General features: G+C 32.4%; 5 protein-coding genes and 1 non-coding gene across 7 annotated transcripts; 4 read left to right on the top strand and 2 right to left on the bottom strand.

The window, feature by feature from the left end:
* The first annotated feature begins 1347 nt into the window (after positions 1-1347).
* LOC131176161 (small nucleolar RNA R71) lies at positions 1348-1454 on the top strand. The gene has a single exon (XR_009146286.1). It is a non-coding gene; the product is annotated as a small nucleolar RNA R71 (small nucleolar RNA).
* Positions 1455-4937: 3483 nt separating this feature from the next.
* Positions 4938-5942, bottom strand: LOC110673122 (cytochrome b561 and DOMON domain-containing protein At4g17280). Its single transcript, XM_021836158.2, has 3 exons — positions 5666-5942; positions 5290-5544; positions 4938-5193 (listed from the first exon to the last, which is right to left on the bottom strand). The coding sequence occupies exons 1-3, from the start codon at positions 5930-5932 to the stop codon at positions 4945-4947; spliced, it is 771 nt and encodes a 256-aa protein (XP_021691850.2). The 5' UTR covers positions 5933-5942; the 3' UTR covers positions 4938-4944.
* A 2139-nt stretch (positions 5943-8081) lies between these two features.
* On the top strand, positions 8082-8861 carry LOC110673127 (stigma-specific STIG1-like protein 1). The gene has a single exon (XM_021836164.2). It carries the CDS (start codon positions 8138-8140, stop codon positions 8585-8587), a length of 450 nt encoding a protein of 149 aa, XP_021691856.2. The 5' UTR covers positions 8082-8137; the 3' UTR covers positions 8588-8861.
* Positions 8862-12144: 3283 nt separating this feature from the next.
* On the top strand, positions 12145-12952 carry LOC110670581 (stigma-specific STIG1-like protein 1). Its single transcript, XM_021832675.2, has one exon. The coding sequence runs from the start codon at positions 12231-12233 to the stop codon at positions 12702-12704; it is 474 nt and encodes a 157-aa protein (XP_021688367.2). The 5' UTR covers positions 12145-12230; the 3' UTR covers positions 12705-12952.
* Positions 12953-14058: 1106 nt separating this feature from the next.
* Positions 14059-15638, top strand: LOC110670579 (probable pectate lyase 16). 2 transcript variants are annotated; one of them, XM_058141008.1, is made up of 5 exons: positions 14059-14112; positions 14152-14775; positions 14854-14957; positions 15090-15228; positions 15300-15638. In XM_058141008.1, the coding sequence occupies exons 1-5, from the start codon at positions 14059-14061 to the stop codon at positions 15519-15521; spliced, it is 1143 nt and encodes a 380-aa protein (XP_057996991.1). In that variant the 3' UTR covers positions 15522-15638. The 2 variants fall into 2 exon arrangements, with proteins under 2 accessions (XP_057996991.1, XP_021688364.2); XM_021832672.2 differs by having other exon boundaries at positions 14059-14775.
* A 62-nt stretch (positions 15639-15700) lies between these two features.
* On the bottom strand, positions 15701-17297 carry LOC110670580 (uncharacterized). Its single transcript, XM_021832674.2, has 3 exons — positions 16294-17297; positions 16137-16181; positions 15701-16048 (listed from the first exon to the last, which is right to left on the bottom strand). The coding sequence occupies exons 1-3, from the start codon at positions 17147-17149 to the stop codon at positions 15921-15923; spliced, it is 1029 nt and encodes a 342-aa protein (XP_021688366.2). The 5' UTR covers positions 17150-17297; the 3' UTR covers positions 15701-15920.
* Positions 17298-17329: the final 32 nt, after the last annotated feature.

The raw sequence follows: 17329 nt of genomic DNA, 5'->3' as shown, positions 1-17329 counted from the left end.
GGCATTAGGCTGACACTAGCTCCAAGGTCACATAAGGCATTTGCCACACAATTATCACCAATATGACAAGGAATGGAAAACACACTGGGATCTTTGAGTTTGGGAGGTAACTTCTTCTGAATTATAGCACTACATTGCTCTCCCAAGTTGATGGTGTCATAATCTTCTAACCTTCTCTTGTTGGAAAGAATCTCCTTCAAAAACTTGGCATAACTTGGCATTTGGGATAGTGCCTCAGTGAATGGCACATTGATATACAACTTCTTTAGCACTTCAAGGAATTTGCCAAATTGTTTGTCTAGCTTATGCTTGATGAATCTTTGAGGGTAGGGAAGGGTGGGCTTGTAAGGTTCAGGTGGGATGTATGGTTTCTCTCCCTCATCTTGCTCACCTTTGCTTTCTTCTTCTTTTTCATTTTTCTTGCTCTCAACTGAATTTTCTTCTTTTGTGTTCTCTTTTTCTTCTCTCTTGTTTTCACTTTCTTGACTAACTTTCTTACCACTTCTCAAGGTCACAACCTTACATTGTTCATGAGGGTTTTGTGGTTGGCTAGGTAGTTTCCCATAGGATTTGCTTCCTGATGAGCTTGCTTGTTGAGCCAATTGAGTCTCCAACATGCGGTTGTGGACTTGTAATTGATCCATGGTTTGTCTCATGTGTTGCATTTCTTCCTCCAATTTTCTATTCATCTTACTTTGTTCAGCAAAAAATTTCTCCATCATGCTTTCCAAGGTTGGCTTCGGCTCATGAGGTGGAAGGGATTGTTGTGCTCTTGCTTGATATCCAGGTTATGGCTGCCTTGTGGGCTGAAATTGAGGCCTATTCTGCTGCACTTACTGCTGGTTATGAGCATAATTTGAGCTTTGACCTTGTTGAGCAAAATTTGCTTGTGGTCCCCATGTTGAGTTGTTCACATTAGAGTAAGCATTTCCCATAGGTTTCTGTTGATAACCTCCTGCATAAGCAGCTTGTTCTTGCAAATAATCATCACCATAAGAAGAGTAATCAACTCCACAACTTTGGGTTCCATCTGTGAAGGCAACTTATTGCATAGTTGTAGGAGTTGAGGTTGTTGCCTTTGTGCAAAAATCACTAAGAAGCTGAGTTAACTGATCAAATCTTGCATTCATGTAGCTAACTGAGTCAAGTTCATAAATCCCAGCCTTCTTTGGCTCAAGTGCTCTAGGATTTCCCAACAAATGGGTATTATGAGCAATCTTCTCTGATAGATCATAGCATTCTTCACTTGTCATTCTCATGAAATCTCCTCCTGCTTGTGAATCAATTGTGTTTCTTATGGCTGGAGTAACTCTGGTGTAGAAATTCTGAACAATCATCCATTTGGGTATTTCATGATGAGGACATTGCCTTTCAAGCTCCTTAAATCTCATCCAAGATTCATACAAAGTTTCATCATCTCTTGGTTTAAAAGCTACCATCAAATTCCTCAAATGAGTGGTCTTCCCAGGTGGGAAAAACTGAGATAGAAAAGCTTGAGATAGCTGCTCCCAAGTAGCTATAGTAGCTTGTGGAAGTGAGTCATACCACTCTAATGCTGAATCCCGAAGAGAGAATGGAAATAAGGTGAGTCGAATCACTTCATCTGAAACTCCAGGTTGTCTTTGTGTACCACATATCATCAAAAATTTCTTCAAATGAGAATGAGGATTTTCAAGTGGACTACCTCCAAATTGTGAATTCTGAACCATTTGAATGAGACCAGTCTTTAACTCAAATTGATTAGCTCCAATGATAGGTCTGTTATCTCTCACATCTGCACATCTAGGAAAAGCATAGTCCAACATGGATCTTCTTTGAGGATCATTTTGATTAACCACTTCATTTTGCCTATTTTGCTCATTTCCTCCATTGTCTCCACCAATAGCTCTATTTTAATTCTCCATATTTTCAATTGTCTCCTCTTGCTCAAATCTTTGTTGTTCTTCTTTTTCTGCTTCCTTTCTTCTCTTGTATTCCTTTTTATTGGCTCGACCTTCAACCTGAATTGAATTACTCAAATTCTTCGCCACTGGTATTCACTTAGATTAAGACCTTCAACCTTTTCGGGCCCAAATTTCCCACCACACGATCAAGATGATTGGCAATCTGCAGAGAACACAAGACTTGATAAATCCATAAAGAAATACACCAACTAATACTCATGCAAAGAAGCTCAAGAAATATTTTCAAAACAAGAGAAAAGCACTTCTGATTGATATAGCAATCCTAAAATGTTAAGGGAAATTTTGTGTATACATTAGATAATCCTTTAAGAAAGGAAGCACTGTTATCAAAGGCGCGCCTCAGGTGCAAGGTGCACCAGGCACAGCCCCAGGCGCCTCAGGATAGCCAAGGTGCACCACCTAACCGAGGCGCACCGAGGTTCATCGAGGAGCAGCGAGGCACGAGGGGCATCGAGGTGTGCCCCAATGAGGCAAGTCGTTGGATATAAAGCTAGGCTGCTAGGGTTTTTTTTTTTTAAGTTTGTCCAGCAGGCCAGTAGCCAGCAAAAAGGAAAAAAAAAAAGAAGAGGAAAAGAAGAAGAAGAAGAAGAAGAAGAAGAAGAAGAAGAAGATGAGTGAAGGGAGAGATCAAACAAACCTGGTATGTATTTTTTATTATTATTTTCTTATTCTTCTTCCTCTTCTTCTTCTTCTCCTTCTTCTCCTCTCGCTCTCCTCTGCTCTCTTCCTTGTGCTGCATTTTTTTCTTTTTGTTTCAGTGTTTCTTTTTTTTTTTTTTTTTTTTTACTGTCAATGCCATGCTTTCTCTTTCTCTCTCTCTCTCTCTCCCTTTCCTGTGCTGGGTATTCTTTTTCTACTTCTTTTTTTTTTTTCTTTGGAATGCCATCCTCTCTCTCTCTGTCTCTTTCTCTCTCTCTCCTGAAGTGTTCCTGCACTGTTTCAGCACTGCACTTTCTTTTTCTGCATTTTTTTTTGCTACCATGCTCTCTCTCTCTTTCCTGCACTGTTCTTGCACTGTTTTTGCACTACACTTTCTTCTTCTGCATCTTTTTTTTTTTTGCTACCAATGCCATGCTCTTTCTGTTCTGGTTTTTGCACTGTTACAACAGTTGCAATTTTTCATTTTTTTCTTTTCATGCTCTCTCCTTAATCCTGGAAGATGAGTATGAGGAGGATAATGAAGAAGATGAAGAAGATTTTGATATTTCTATTAATGTGGATTGAACATTTAGTAGTTTACTAGTTTATTAAACTTTAATTTTTAGTAGTTTATTAGTGTTTTTAACTTTTAGTAGTTTATTTTTATCTCTTTTAGATTATAAACTAATTATTACTTACATATTTGTTAGTTATTATTATATAGTTTTATGTTACTTGAGGTGTGATAGCATAATTATAATTTTTTTTTATTTTTAATATATATTTTTTATTTTTGTGCCTTAGCTCTCTCGGGCGCGTGCCTACGCCTTGCGCCTTGTGCCTTGACTCCAAGACACCTTGGCGCCTTGGTACGCCTTGAGCCTTTGATAATTATGAAAAGAATCAACTAAAACACCAACTTATGTTGAATTTTTATCAAAATAAAGCCTTTATAGAAAAATCTTTACCTTCTCATCATCTACACTTTCTACCATCGAAAGGTTTGGTATACCAGCTGCACAAGAACAAATAAAAATCACACGCTATATTCTCCCCCATTATTAAATTCGTTGAAACTGCAACAACCAGAAATTCAAACTCAAAGGAGAGAATGAAGCATACCCGGTAGAGGTTTCGCTTTATTGCTCTGTAAAATGCCACTCTATGTCCTCTGGAAGCTGCAATTTATTTTGTTCACTCGATAATTCTAGCATGAAAAGGGAGGAAGAAAGTCAAAAAGGGAATAAGAAACCTGAGGAGCTTTCTCGACGAGTTCTTGAACGTAGTTTTCTCCGAAACACCTATGACGGGCGTTGTAAACTTGGCGAATAGTCTTACTATCGGCAACTACTCCACTACCCGCTGCAGCACAGAGCGGAACGTCGCCGCCACCATTCCATTCATCGCGGCAAATGCTTTGCCATGTCAAATAGTGGCACCTATTTCTGTTGCACTGTCTATCTTCTCTCGTTCTTCCAGATTGTTTTTCTCGCAGCTTCTCATTCTTCACTTGTCTGGTTGAGATCGTAGGAAACGTTGCGCTTAGGAAGTCGCTTCACCATTTAGGCCGGGCCACTGGTCGGGCCCAGGCCATTTTGGACTGGACCCGATAGGTCAGGGCTTAGTCATGGGATGACCTGGAAGCAGACCAATTGGCTACAGTTTTAACTTATTTAGGTTTTCGGCGGTTTTGATCTGATTTTGTTCTAGTTCAATTTTTATTTTTTGTTTCAATTTTGCTGATTTTGATTACGATTTAAAAACAATTTAGTGTATGTGGTACCCTCTAAAGCCGCCACTATTTTCCTTTTTTTTAAAAAAAAAAAAAATTTGGAACTAGATTAAAATTGACAGTTCATACTGTTGATTTTATTTCAGATCCAGTTTAAAGCTTAAGGAGGGAAGGACCAAAACTGACCCCTTATAGCCAATCCGATTTCAATTTAGCCTCTTAAACCATTAACTAAGACCAGTTTTCAGTTTGACTCAAATTGATCTTAGTCCAGTTCAAGACTTGAATCGGCCATGAATGGATCTATCCCCATTCACCTTGGGGATGGGCTAGAATTTGATATTTCTATATTGGAACAATAAACTGAGAATATATGGAAATTAGAGTTAGAAAAAAGGGGAAATTTTCGTTCTTCATTTTCATTTTCGAAGATGTAACAACGTTTTAGGTATAGAGATTTAGAAAAATTATTGCATATGTTAGAAATAATGTTTTTTCATTCACAATATAAATGTAAGTAAGATAATTATATTTAGATCGGTTCCTTCAAAAAAAAAATTATATTTAGATCTTACTAAATTGAATATTTGAAATATAAAAGAGATACACTTAAAAATTCATGTGAATTCTTGGCTTCACCCATCTGAAAATTTCTAATGAAATAGCAATAAAAGCTAAAATTACAAGAACTCCCACGTACAACCATTTCCACTTCTCAGCATGGGCTTGATTATGAATCCCTTGAAATATGTTTGCTATAATCATAGCAAGCAGTGCATACCCCAAAACTTGATGGTATATCTCCCAGCATCTGCGATGATCATCTTCTCTCTTTGGTTGCAAGCAAATGGCCAGCATCTGCATTTAATTACAGCAATTACAATAAAACTATAGATAAATAAGGGCAAGATTGATCTGATTAATCAAGGGGATATTTGTTAATCTAACGCTTACTTGTACTGTTGCAAACGTGAATATAATGATGCCAAGATTTCTGTGTGTTTTTAAAGGGTGTTGCTTGGAAGAACTCCCCATCCACAACCCAATACCCCATCCAATTGCTCCAAGAATGTAACCTGAAGTTTGACACAGTATATGCAGATTGTACCATTCATCGCATTTCAGCGGAACTCGCCTGAAGTATCTTGCAACTATCACTCCAAAGGGCAACAAAGCTCCCCATCCCATTATGTTTAGAATCCCATGAGCCTGTCATTTTTATGCATTTAGTAAACCAAGAAACTTCTGTTTAACATGTATGTGAAATGTTGACAGAGAAACACACATATATAGTTAGACTAATTCTGTTGATTTCAATGCTCAATCTTACATTCCTGAAGTGATGCCTGCGACGACCCTTCCATGATCCGAGGTTAGTAAATGCTAATCCATTCTCAGTGTCATGAAGGGAATTATCATTCTTCTGGGGCTTGATGTTTTCCACATTGGGACCTATGTGCAACTCCTGATTTCCTCCAAGTGTTTCCACAGCAGAAACTTCATCATTTTTTGTAAGGGCTTGGGAATGGATAGGAAAGATGAGACTAAGGATTACAAGGCAATGGGATCTCATCATCGATACGCATAAGGAGTCCATATGCGGAACAACATATAAAACAGTGTAAAAAAAGATTAGATCATTGAGATTTAGATCAAAGTTCTTCCATCAAGTACTGTCCCTAGTCTTCAGAATATGTGCTTTTCTTATCAAACTAGGGAATCCTGTCTAACTTGATTCCTTATCTCTACACAAATAAGATATTATTCTGATCATTGTCGTGCTTTTTTTTTTTTTTTTGTTCATTTGACTCATGCCATGAAAATAACTTCTGTATTATTAAGTTAAAAATCATTGGTTTTTTATTCTTCTATTCACACAAGATATAAATTGAGTTTAGCTCTGAATAAGCTATATTCATTGTTGTGGATTTAGAGAGCTACCTGAGCACTAGAGCTACAACAAAACTGTTAGAAAAACTTTTATCTCCTGACCAATTCAACCAACTAAGGAAAAGAGCCTATTCTATAAATCTTCTGCCGAATATCAGCAGAAGAAAACTATTAATTACCACAAATTGACATGAGATTCTAAGTGAATGTTTCTGATAGAAAGGAATTGCGGTGGATCTAATAAAAAGTGCATGAATTTTTTTCTTTTTTCCTTTTGGTTAAAAAATTAAGCGATAAACAACTATATGAAGAAGAATATTTTGTCATGTTTAATGTTTTGATTTGTGTATAATTTGTGGGTGTCAAACAGGCTATATACATAGCATAATGGACATAGACATGGCCAAAGGCCCGGTCCAGACTTGAATCAACAATTCAGATTCATTGTTTAGGGAAATTAAAATTAGACTATTAAGAGATTTCTTTTCAATTTCGATTTTCATTTGATTCTAGTTTCGAACAAAGTCAATAATTGATTTTTTTTCAAAAAATCAAAATTTTGATTCAAAATCGAATCCATCAGTTATAATTTAAAGCAAATTTCAACTAATTTCGATTTTGATTCTTATTTTGAATAGCCCATTAGATGTACCTTGTTTGGAGAAATTTTCAAGTGAATTGGGTAAAATGAAAATGACATTACTTGCGCATTTTGAGTTTGTCATGCTTCGCATTTTTTCAGTTCATTCCAATTGATAAATTTCGTAACTAAAAGGGTTGGATATTCAACTTTAAGTTCTTCCAGCGTCAAAGACAAGGCAGCTACATGCGGAGAAATTGATGGAGCTTAAATGTAATAATAATAATAATAACAATAAATGCTAAAGATTAATCCACGTTAATTAAAAGTTAAACCATGTCATGTTTGCAGGGGAATACTTATACTAATACCCATGTTGATGTTAGGTCACTTGTAAAGATGCATTAATTAGGGCTTAATCGTTATGTGATTAACGAGGTGAAGGGCTTAGGTCAGGGCTTCATTGCAGGATACATAGAGCCAAACAATTTTGACTCTATAATTTGGAAACAAAAAAAATGGTACCAAATTGGGATATAACCATAAGTCAGAACACAACACAGACGTGAAGATCCTGCAAATAGAGAAATTGCACAAAGGCTGTTTGCGTTTTTCCAAAGCCAACTTGGATTGTGGATTTTGGAAGTGCTTCTATAACTGACAAGTTCAATTTTCTATGGCTCCACACCTAGTGGCAACGTGGGCCGTGGTCTGGCCTCTGGGTTTTGAATGGCTGATTAAATGGTAAATCCTTATTGTCGTAAACATTACCCTTAGTTTAGTTAATCATAGGAATGGGACATATGGGAGATTTTTTAACCCAAAATTAACCATCAGCAAATACTATATATAAATAATCAATGAGTTTTACTGAAAGTGCTTATTTTAGTTGAAACAAAAAAATGGACTTATTTTAAAGTCATAATACATGTTAATTAATTACCTTAATTAACATATGCATATACCCTGGTAGCCTAGCCTCCCATGGGACCGAAGGTGTGTTCTTTCTTGGAAGCTTTCATCTACCATCGATATTCAATCACTTCTATTATTCGTATGAAGCGTAATTTTGGGTGCTTCTCCTCTCGCCAATTTCCTTTATTCATTTGATGACGTATATACGTTTGATCAAATTTCAAGCCTAACTTACTTGATCAACAATTACTCATAGATAAAGACGTCCATTATTGGAGGAAAGAAACCTACACCTTCCCCTTATGGCTAGCATCTATAAATACATTGGCATTCCATAAATATATACTACAATAACAATAAGCTTGTATCTCTCTATCTCTCTTTATACACAGACACACTTTCAACATATATATCCATATGGAGGCCATGAAGTCATCGAAAATTTTATTCAGCTTGCTCGGGCTGCTTATGGCCATCGGCAACATTCTATATGCGACACCAACAAGTGAAAATTTGCTGGTTAACATAGAAAATAGTACCACCAATGAGCTTCCCTCGCCCGCCAGAAGTCTTGAACCAGGACGCTTCCTAGCCTCTAAGCCCCCACCAGCCATGACATGTGACAAGTACCCCAGAGTTTGCCGTGCCAAGGGCAGTGCAGGGCCCGACTGCTGCAAGAAACAGTGCGTTGATGTAATGAAGGATAAGCTTAACTGTGGCAAATGTGGGAAAAAGTGCAAGTATTCAGAAATATGTTGCCAAGGAAGATGTGTGAACCCATCAAATGATGAGAAGAATTGTGGCAAGTGTAACAACAGGTGCAAAAAGGGAAGTTCATGTGTGTATGGGTTGTGCAGCTATGCTTAATTAGTTGCTTTGAGTGATGTGAGTTTATCATTTATGGATTCAAGGGCATAAATATTATACAAGATATGATATATGCATGTTAGGGTTAGGAAAAATGAGTATTATATATGTTTTACAATGCATGCCATGAAGAAGATTATTCGTTACCAATAAAGGCAAGCCGTCACTCGTTGATGGGCCTTTGCCCTTTGTGAGGATTCATGCATTCTCTTTATAGTTTTTGTTTGATGATCTAATTAATAATCACGATCAATGTTATTTATGTTGAATTCATCTCTACCATTACAAAACAATATATATTTTCAATCAATTCTATAATCGAGTATTGACCAATTTTAATATATGATATATTATTAAAGTTTAATTTTTATAAATAAAATTATTTAACTTTATTTAATTTTAATAAAAATATTATTATTAATTAATCATATCCGATACGCAATAACTTCTTATAGTCTTTTTAAATTATAATACACTTATTATTAAAAATTATATGATAATTTAATGTATTTATACTTAAAATTATTAAAAAATATAGATAAATTATACATAACAGTAGATTGCATATGGTTAATCTATATATATATATATAATCTTAATTACATATAATTATAGATATAGAATTATATTGAAAATTTATTAAATTTATTTTAAAATTTATAAAAAAAATGTATAAATTTAATTTTTGACTCATTTTTATTTAATGGTTTTGATTTGACTTTTAATAAAAAAATATAACCACAACAAATTAGTAAAATAAGTGAGACTCAGTTCGAAACTTTAAAATGATGCATATTCCTAATCAACCTCTATCTTAAAATTAAATTATTTCTTTAATTTATATTATTGTTTTTGGCATAATATATGTAAATTTATAATAAATCTACAATTATATATTTCTTATATAAAATAAATTTTTTCAAAAAAAATTAAGACTTATATATTTTTATAAATAAAATATGCAATAATATCATTTAATTAATTCAACAATTCACATGTAAATTTTGATTTTTGAAATTTTAACAGTTAATTTTTATTTTTTATTTTAATTTTTAATTAAATTCAAAATAAGATAAATTATTATTATTAAATTAATTTTCAACCAAAATTTTCCTCTTATTTAATTTAATTTGAATAAATTTTTACTTGTTGTAATAGTAAATTTTAATTAATTTATAGTGTTATTAATTAAAATACCTATTTAATTCTTTTTATACATATACTAATAATCGTTTCCATGATTATTTTGTTTAAATATAATAAAATTGTTTTATTCAAAAAATAATTTAAATTTCATGAAATTTTTATATTTTATCTCATAATTTAAGTAAATAGATATTATTTTTTTAGATTATAAAAAATATATTATATTAATGAGAAAATAATGTTATTTTAAAATATATAAATATAATAATTGTTATTATTAATATAATAAAAATATATTACATTACTAATAATGAATTGAATTATTTAATTTTAATAATAATGAAAATATATAATAATATTATTAATTAAAAATAATATTTTATTATATTATTTTTTTTTAAATATTTTATTTTTAAATTTTATAAAGTGTACATTTTTTTATTAATATGATATATTTTTTTATAAAATAATTCTTACACAAAAATGATTATCGTTTTACTTAAATTTATGATAAAAAAAATACATTTCATGTAATTTAAAATATTATCATTTTCTATTAATATGATAAATGTTAAAAATATATACTATTTTCAAAAGATAAATCCTATAATTTTGATGTTGAGACTTTAATTTTTTTTAATCATCTTTACTTGCAGCTAAATTTTCGATGTAATAATATTTATAATATATATTTAATATTCTACTTCTATATAAAAATAGAATTGAGAGATAATTTATATATAAAAATTTAAATATTTAATTAAAATGTAAAGATAATCTGTTGAAAACTATGATAATAAAATATTGATAATCAAAATATTAGATATAATTGCATTCGATATATAATTATAATGATATAAAATACTAAAAAAGTTTAAAAAATATTAAATAAGAAATTTATAAAAAAATTAATACTTAAATAAATATTAATTAAATATATTTAAATAAATAAATTTTAAAAATGATAACTAATAACTTTTAAAAGAAATAATAAAAAATAAATTAAATAAAAAAATATTTAAGATCACTTAAGTGAAATAAAAATACTTGATGAGAGGAGAGTAGTTAATATATATTAAATATCTTATATAACATACTGTATATGGATAAATAAATAAAAAATATTTTAATAGAAATTAAATTTTATAATTAAATATTATTTAATTAAAAAATGATAGCAATAATATTCAAATTCAATTTTTATAGCAATAAAATATTTTCTATTTAGTTGGCCATTTTAATTCATTTCAAAGACTATAAGTTGGTCATAAAGATAATAATTAAGAAAGTAAAATAAAAAAATATTAAATTATTAATATAAAAAATAACATATATTAATTATAAATAATTTAAAAATCTATATTTTATTTTTATACTTTTTATGTAGACTATATTTTTTATATCTTAAATTTTTTAACAAAAATTTTATTATAAAATGTAATAAAAAAATATAGCAATATAATAAAAATATTTATTAAAGATATAAAGTAATTTAAGATTGATTAAATTATTTGATAGTTAATTGTGAAATTATAAATTAATAATTAATTTTTTTTAAATTTATTGTTGTTATTTATTATTTTAAATTATTATTATTATTATCATTATTGATAATGACATGTAATAAATAATATTTTTATATAAATAAATTTATAAAAAATAATATAAATAATTTTTAAATATTATTTTTAATTATAAAATTTTTAATTTTTAAAAATTAAATATAAAAATATAATAATTTAAATTATAAATATTAAGATAGTATTATAAATAATAATAATAATAATTAATTAATAATTAATATAAAAAATAATTATTAATGAAAGATAATATATAATAAATTTTTTAAGAAAATTACTATGCAGCTTTTCTTATATCTTTTTATTATATATATATATATATATATATATATATATATATATATATATATATATATATATATATATATTGGTCAACAAGGATATTAATTAATGGAAGTCAAATAAGAAAGGTGCTTCTATAACGGTTTTTCTAGATAACGTTTACAGTGGCTTTTTGGTACAAGATTGAAAACAACAGCTGTTATATATAGAAAATAATATATTTTTTAAAAAAATTAATTAATTTTAATGGCGTATAAAGAAGTATATTCTCCTACATTAATCAATTTAGTACATTTAAAATAAATAATTCTAAAATATATAGTCGAATCCCAAGCAATTTTTATTGATAATTTCTATATTTCTCCCAAACTCTGCCTAATTTTTCAATCCTCTATATTTGTTTGAAAGCCTAACTTTGGTTTACATAAATTTCATAAGGCCATTGAATTTGACCACTCCACTATAATACTAAACTAGATATTGCTTCATGCCATGCAAATGCAACCTTCTTCATTTTCTGCTCTATAAATATCCTCCATTTGGGCTCCCTTCTTCTCCATCCATCCATATCCCAACCATTCTTATTTTCCCTGTTTTCTCTTCTTCTTTACCTAACACCCACACACAAGTACAATATGGGGTCTCTCAAGATCTTGTTTTTATTGGCCATGCTCGCAGCTTTTGCAGCCTCCTCTGCTCTCTCCACTGCACCATCTGAAGAATCGTTTGTGGACGATAACGATGATGCAGCAGAGGAAGTTTCTGATATTCCTTGGCCGGAGAGCCAAGAAAAAACGACGTCTTCTTTGCGAGGAACAATGCGGTTTCTTGCCCAGAAAACCAGAGCAGCAGCGATGACGTGTGACAAGTACCCAAGGATTTGTCGTGTCAAGGGCAGCCCAGGGCCAGACTGCTGCAAGAAGAAATGTGTGAATGTGAAGACAGACAAGCTTAACTGCGGAAAGTGTGGGAAGAAGTGCAAGTACCCAGAGATTTGCTGCAAAGGAGTGTGTGTGAATCCAATGTCCAACAAGAAGCACTGTGGGGGTTGCAACAACAAGTGCAAGAAAGGGGGTGCATGTGTGTATGGGATGTGCAGTTATGCGTAGAGAAATCAACCCGTTTATTATAGTTGGACCACACAAGCATTTGGGCTGGGAACCGTAAACTAAATATATGTGATTATAATTAATTAGCGGCTGGCGCTAGCCTTGTGAAGAATAAGAGCGAAGCTTCATCATATGATGATAGGCTTCAAGCTCCTGTATATTTATTCTTTATATATGTTTATTCATGTAATAAGATATAGCTTATCAACCAAAAAAAAGGAAGTGGAGTATATATATGTGTACTCAATTCTTGATTTTATTAATTATACTTCATGTTAATTACATAAGTTGCATCAGTCTATTTATAAATGTTTCACATTAAATTGATTACACTTAAAAAGCACATTTAGGTGTTGATGTTGTGATCCCAATTAAGTTAAAAGAAGTGGGATCGTAAAGAAAAGAAGCGAGAAAAACAAATGGCGAATCAGAGAATTTCTCCTTACATATATGCAACTCAAGGCAACAGGACACATTGAACTTATCAAGAACTGGCCCTCTTCCTTTAATTTCTTCTTTTCACTTGGTACAACTGCTCCATGAAGAAAAATTACCGCTTCACCTTATATTATTAAGAATTTTTTCATTTTGGCAAATTATACAGTGCACTACACCAAACACTCGTAGAAGCCAAAAATCAGTTACTCAATTTAGGTGGAATTCACACTCTTTGTTAATGAAAAAAATTATATAATAAAATTAATTTTTATATAATATAAGATGAGCAGAATTTTATATTGCATTGTAGTCTCAAAAATTTTAAAATTTTTAAAAATATGAGATAAAAATTTACTATTTGAAATTTAAAAATATTTATATAAGAAATTAATTTTAATATGATAAATTATTTTCTATTTAAAAATTTTATAAAAATAAAAATTAAAAAAAAAAGAAAAAGAAGAAATTATGTCACATGGCAATTTTTAGCTTTGCTACTGAACCTTCAAAATGATTAATTGTTTACCAGCTAGCTTGTATACTGAAAGCTCTTGTTCCAGTTGCTTAATTATCACATACAAATTTGTCAAATATTTTATTATCTTCATTTGCAATGACATTCTACCCTCCCTATAATATGTTCACTTTCAAGTATTTTATGATATATTTCAGGGAGGGATGTCAACTATATATCTGCAAATAAATAAAGGATTAAGTTGGTTGACTTAACTAGATGTTATATATAATATAAGTATACCTCGTGCAACCACGTTATTGCTTCTACCACCGAAATCCTACCAAACAACTAAATCAACCATAATAAAATTTAGGCTATAGATCGTGTGTGCCACCTTTTTATGTCGTATATAATTAGCTTCTTTTTGCCTTTTATTTGTATCATACACAAAAATTAACCATGGCCTCACTTCCCTCTCTACACTTCCTTTCATTTCTTATTGTACTACACTTAGCTTTATTGACCTTTCAAGCGAATGCACTGGATTACAAGCCCTTGTCCAGTTATCTTCCTAGCTATTCTAAGAAGGTCCTCAACATCATAGATTCATGCTGGCGCAACAAACCCAACTGGGCCTCGAACCGCCGCGCCTTGGCTGATTGCGCGGTGGGTTTTGGCCAAGGCGCGATGGGAGGGAAATATGGGGCTATATACGTAGTTACCAGTTCATACGATGACCCTGTAAACCCTAAACCAGGTACACTTCGATATGGGGTTATCCAAACACAGCCTCTATGGATCATTTTTGGCAAGGACATGGTTATTACCCTTAAAAATGAGCTAATAGTGAATAGTTTTAAGACCATAGATGGGAGAGGCAGTAAAGTGGAGATTGCATATGGACCTTGCATAACAATTCAAGGTGTTAGCCATGTGATTGTACATGGGATAAGTATTCATGACTGCAAACCAGGGAAATCAGGCATCGTTAGGAGCAGTCCTACACATGTAGGGCGAAGAAGAGGTTCTGATGGAGATGGAATTGCTATATTTGCTGCTTCAAATGTTTGGATTGACCATTGCTATATTGCTCATTGCACTGATGGCCTAATTGATGTGATCCATGCTTCAACAGGAATCACCGTCTCAAATAATTACTTTGCCCAACATGATAAGGTGAAGTATAGTGCTTTTCTTAATTAATTGTGAAAGAAAATTTTGACTTTCAATTAATTAGTGTTAATAAATTAACAGGTGATGTTGCTTGGACACAATGATGGGTATTCTGCGGATAAAGTTATGAAAGTAACAATAGCCTTCAACCATTTTGGCACAGGACTTATTGAGAGGATGCCAAGGTAAAGAAAAGCATCTGTTATTGATTTACAAATAGTTTTGGATTGGGCCAGAAATGCCATCTTCAATTGCAGGTTACACTACTTGAATAATTGATTCATGTGAATACTGAATCTCGTATGTTCTAATTGTAGGGTCAGATTTGGCTATGCCCATGTTGCCAACAATAGATATGATGAATGGCAAATGTATGCAATTGGCGGCAGTGCTAATCCAACCATCTTTAGTGAAGGGAACTACTTTATAGCTCCTGATAATCCTTTTTCCAAGCAGGTAGAAGTTTTCCTTTTTCCCCTTTCTATTATACAAAAAAATTAATTTATTGCTATTTCCTGGGTGGCCAGGTTACTAAGAGAGAGGCCAACAGTGGTTGGAAGAATTGGAAATGGAGATCCTCTAAGGATGTATTCATGAATGGTGCTTATTTTGTGCAATCCGGATATGGAAGTATTGCTCCACCTTATTTTCGAACTCAATCATTTCCAGTTGCTCCTGGATCAATGGTTCCTGCTTTAACATCCGATGCTGGTCCTTTAAGCTGTTTGATTGGTAAATCATGCGGATGATATATAATTATTATTAAACATTATTGATCTTTTTTTTTTCCTTCCATTTTCCTGGGATAAGGTGCTAGATTCTGGGAAGCACATATCACAATGTACCAATTGAGAGTTAATATTACTGAAATTTGTATCATATAATAGTTTTATAATTAATTTCATAGCAGATTATGAGAAACAAAGTAGAAATTAACCATCACAAGCTACTATTATCTCCCATGGAGACTGATCTCGGGCTCTCTAATCAAGCATTGAATCAAGTTAAACGTGTAAACAAAGAAACATAATTAACTAATGAAGGAGGCTTGTTGAATAAACAACAAAAAAAGCAATTCAAAAAATGAGAAAAGAAAAAGAAGGGGGAAAAGAAAAGTACATGGTGTTTGCTTTAGTTGATGGGTTTCATCAGAAAAGCCTGTTCTCATTGCTCTGAACCCCACACGTTACTGGTGCTTTAGCTCTCACTTTTTTCCAAAACCATATGCCAGCACCAACTCCCAAGGCCCCAGCAGCCGAAACTCCTGTAGCAGTCCCTGCAACAATAACACAACATCAAAATTAAGCAGAAGGCTTCAATTAATTACTATTCAAATTATGCAAGATTATGAGTTTATATTTGACCTGCAATGACTCCTGCCCTGCTATGCTGCCCAGAAGTTCCATTATCTGCAAAAAAAAAAAAATTGTTCAAGTTGTTTAGTAACACGGAAAGAAATTGATAAGACCATGTTGGTTTTAATTAGAGGATACATTTCCAAATGCCTTATAATTAACATACTTTTACAATAAGCTGTGACATTTCTGTCGTTACACAGACACAAGAAATTCTGTGATTGTGTGTCAAATCCACAATTTCCTCCTCCTTTCATCATGTCTTGACACTCAAGGCAATGGGTAGTCACCGGAATATCAAAATCGATCCTAATCCCATACTCAGGGACTTGATCATCAGGAGAATTTGCACCATTTCTCCAATAAATGCTCGTGTAACTAGCACAATACTTGAGCATAAGCCTCAAAGATTGTGTTGCTTTGGGGTAGTAAGAGCAGCAAGAACTGCCACCCAAAGCAGTAGCACATCCAGGCAGGTGCCTGCAAAGATAACTTGAACTATCGCATGTGGAATCACATTGATCAGGAAAGCGCTCGCAGAAGATAGGCTTGGGCTCAACAATCACATTCTCTTCGCTACAGTTGAAGAAAAGATAGTCATTTTGAGAGGAGAGCGTGAAACGTGTGCTGGTATCAAGGCTAAAAGGCCTAGTTGCCCTGAAGTGATTGCCATCTTGACAATTCCACATGAATGGATCAGAGATTATGATATGGGGATCAGAGTAGGTGATGCTCTGTACTTGATATCTCCCTGAAGGGGTTCGAAGCTCGAGTTTACCTGAATCGGAACAAATAAGTATGTGTCTGTAATAAGGACTGCCACAGCCATCATCAATACCAAAAGGGTAGTTTATTGGAATAGTGCCACAAAAGGTTCTGCAAAGGCTGGCTTGAGCTGTTGTAATGCTAAAATATGGAAGAGTAAGCAAAACAAAGAGAAAACACAGAAAGTGATAAAAACAAGAACATGGCAAAAGCTTGTTCACTGAAATGGATTTGAAGGAGATGAAGAGGTAACCCATTAGAGATTTGGTTGGAGTTTTTGATGAACAATTATTCCTTACTGTATCATGGTGGTGGGTTTGAGGATAGAAATTAGATGGAATGAATAGAATGGATTGGAGGGTAAGTTAATGAGTGAGGCAAAGAGAATCTCTAAGTGTTCTTTTGTGGTCTCTCTCTTTTCCCTTTTAATAACTTTA

The sequence above is a fragment of the Hevea brasiliensis genome, chromosome 18 (genome assembly GCF_030052815.1).
Source record: "Hevea brasiliensis isolate MT/VB/25A 57/8 chromosome 18, ASM3005281v1, whole genome shotgun sequence".
Classification (NCBI taxonomy): Eukaryota; Viridiplantae; Streptophyta; class Magnoliopsida; order Malpighiales; family Euphorbiaceae; genus Hevea; species Hevea brasiliensis.
Note: the sequence above shows the minus strand (reverse complement) of the source record. Positions and strands in the feature narration are given on the sequence as shown.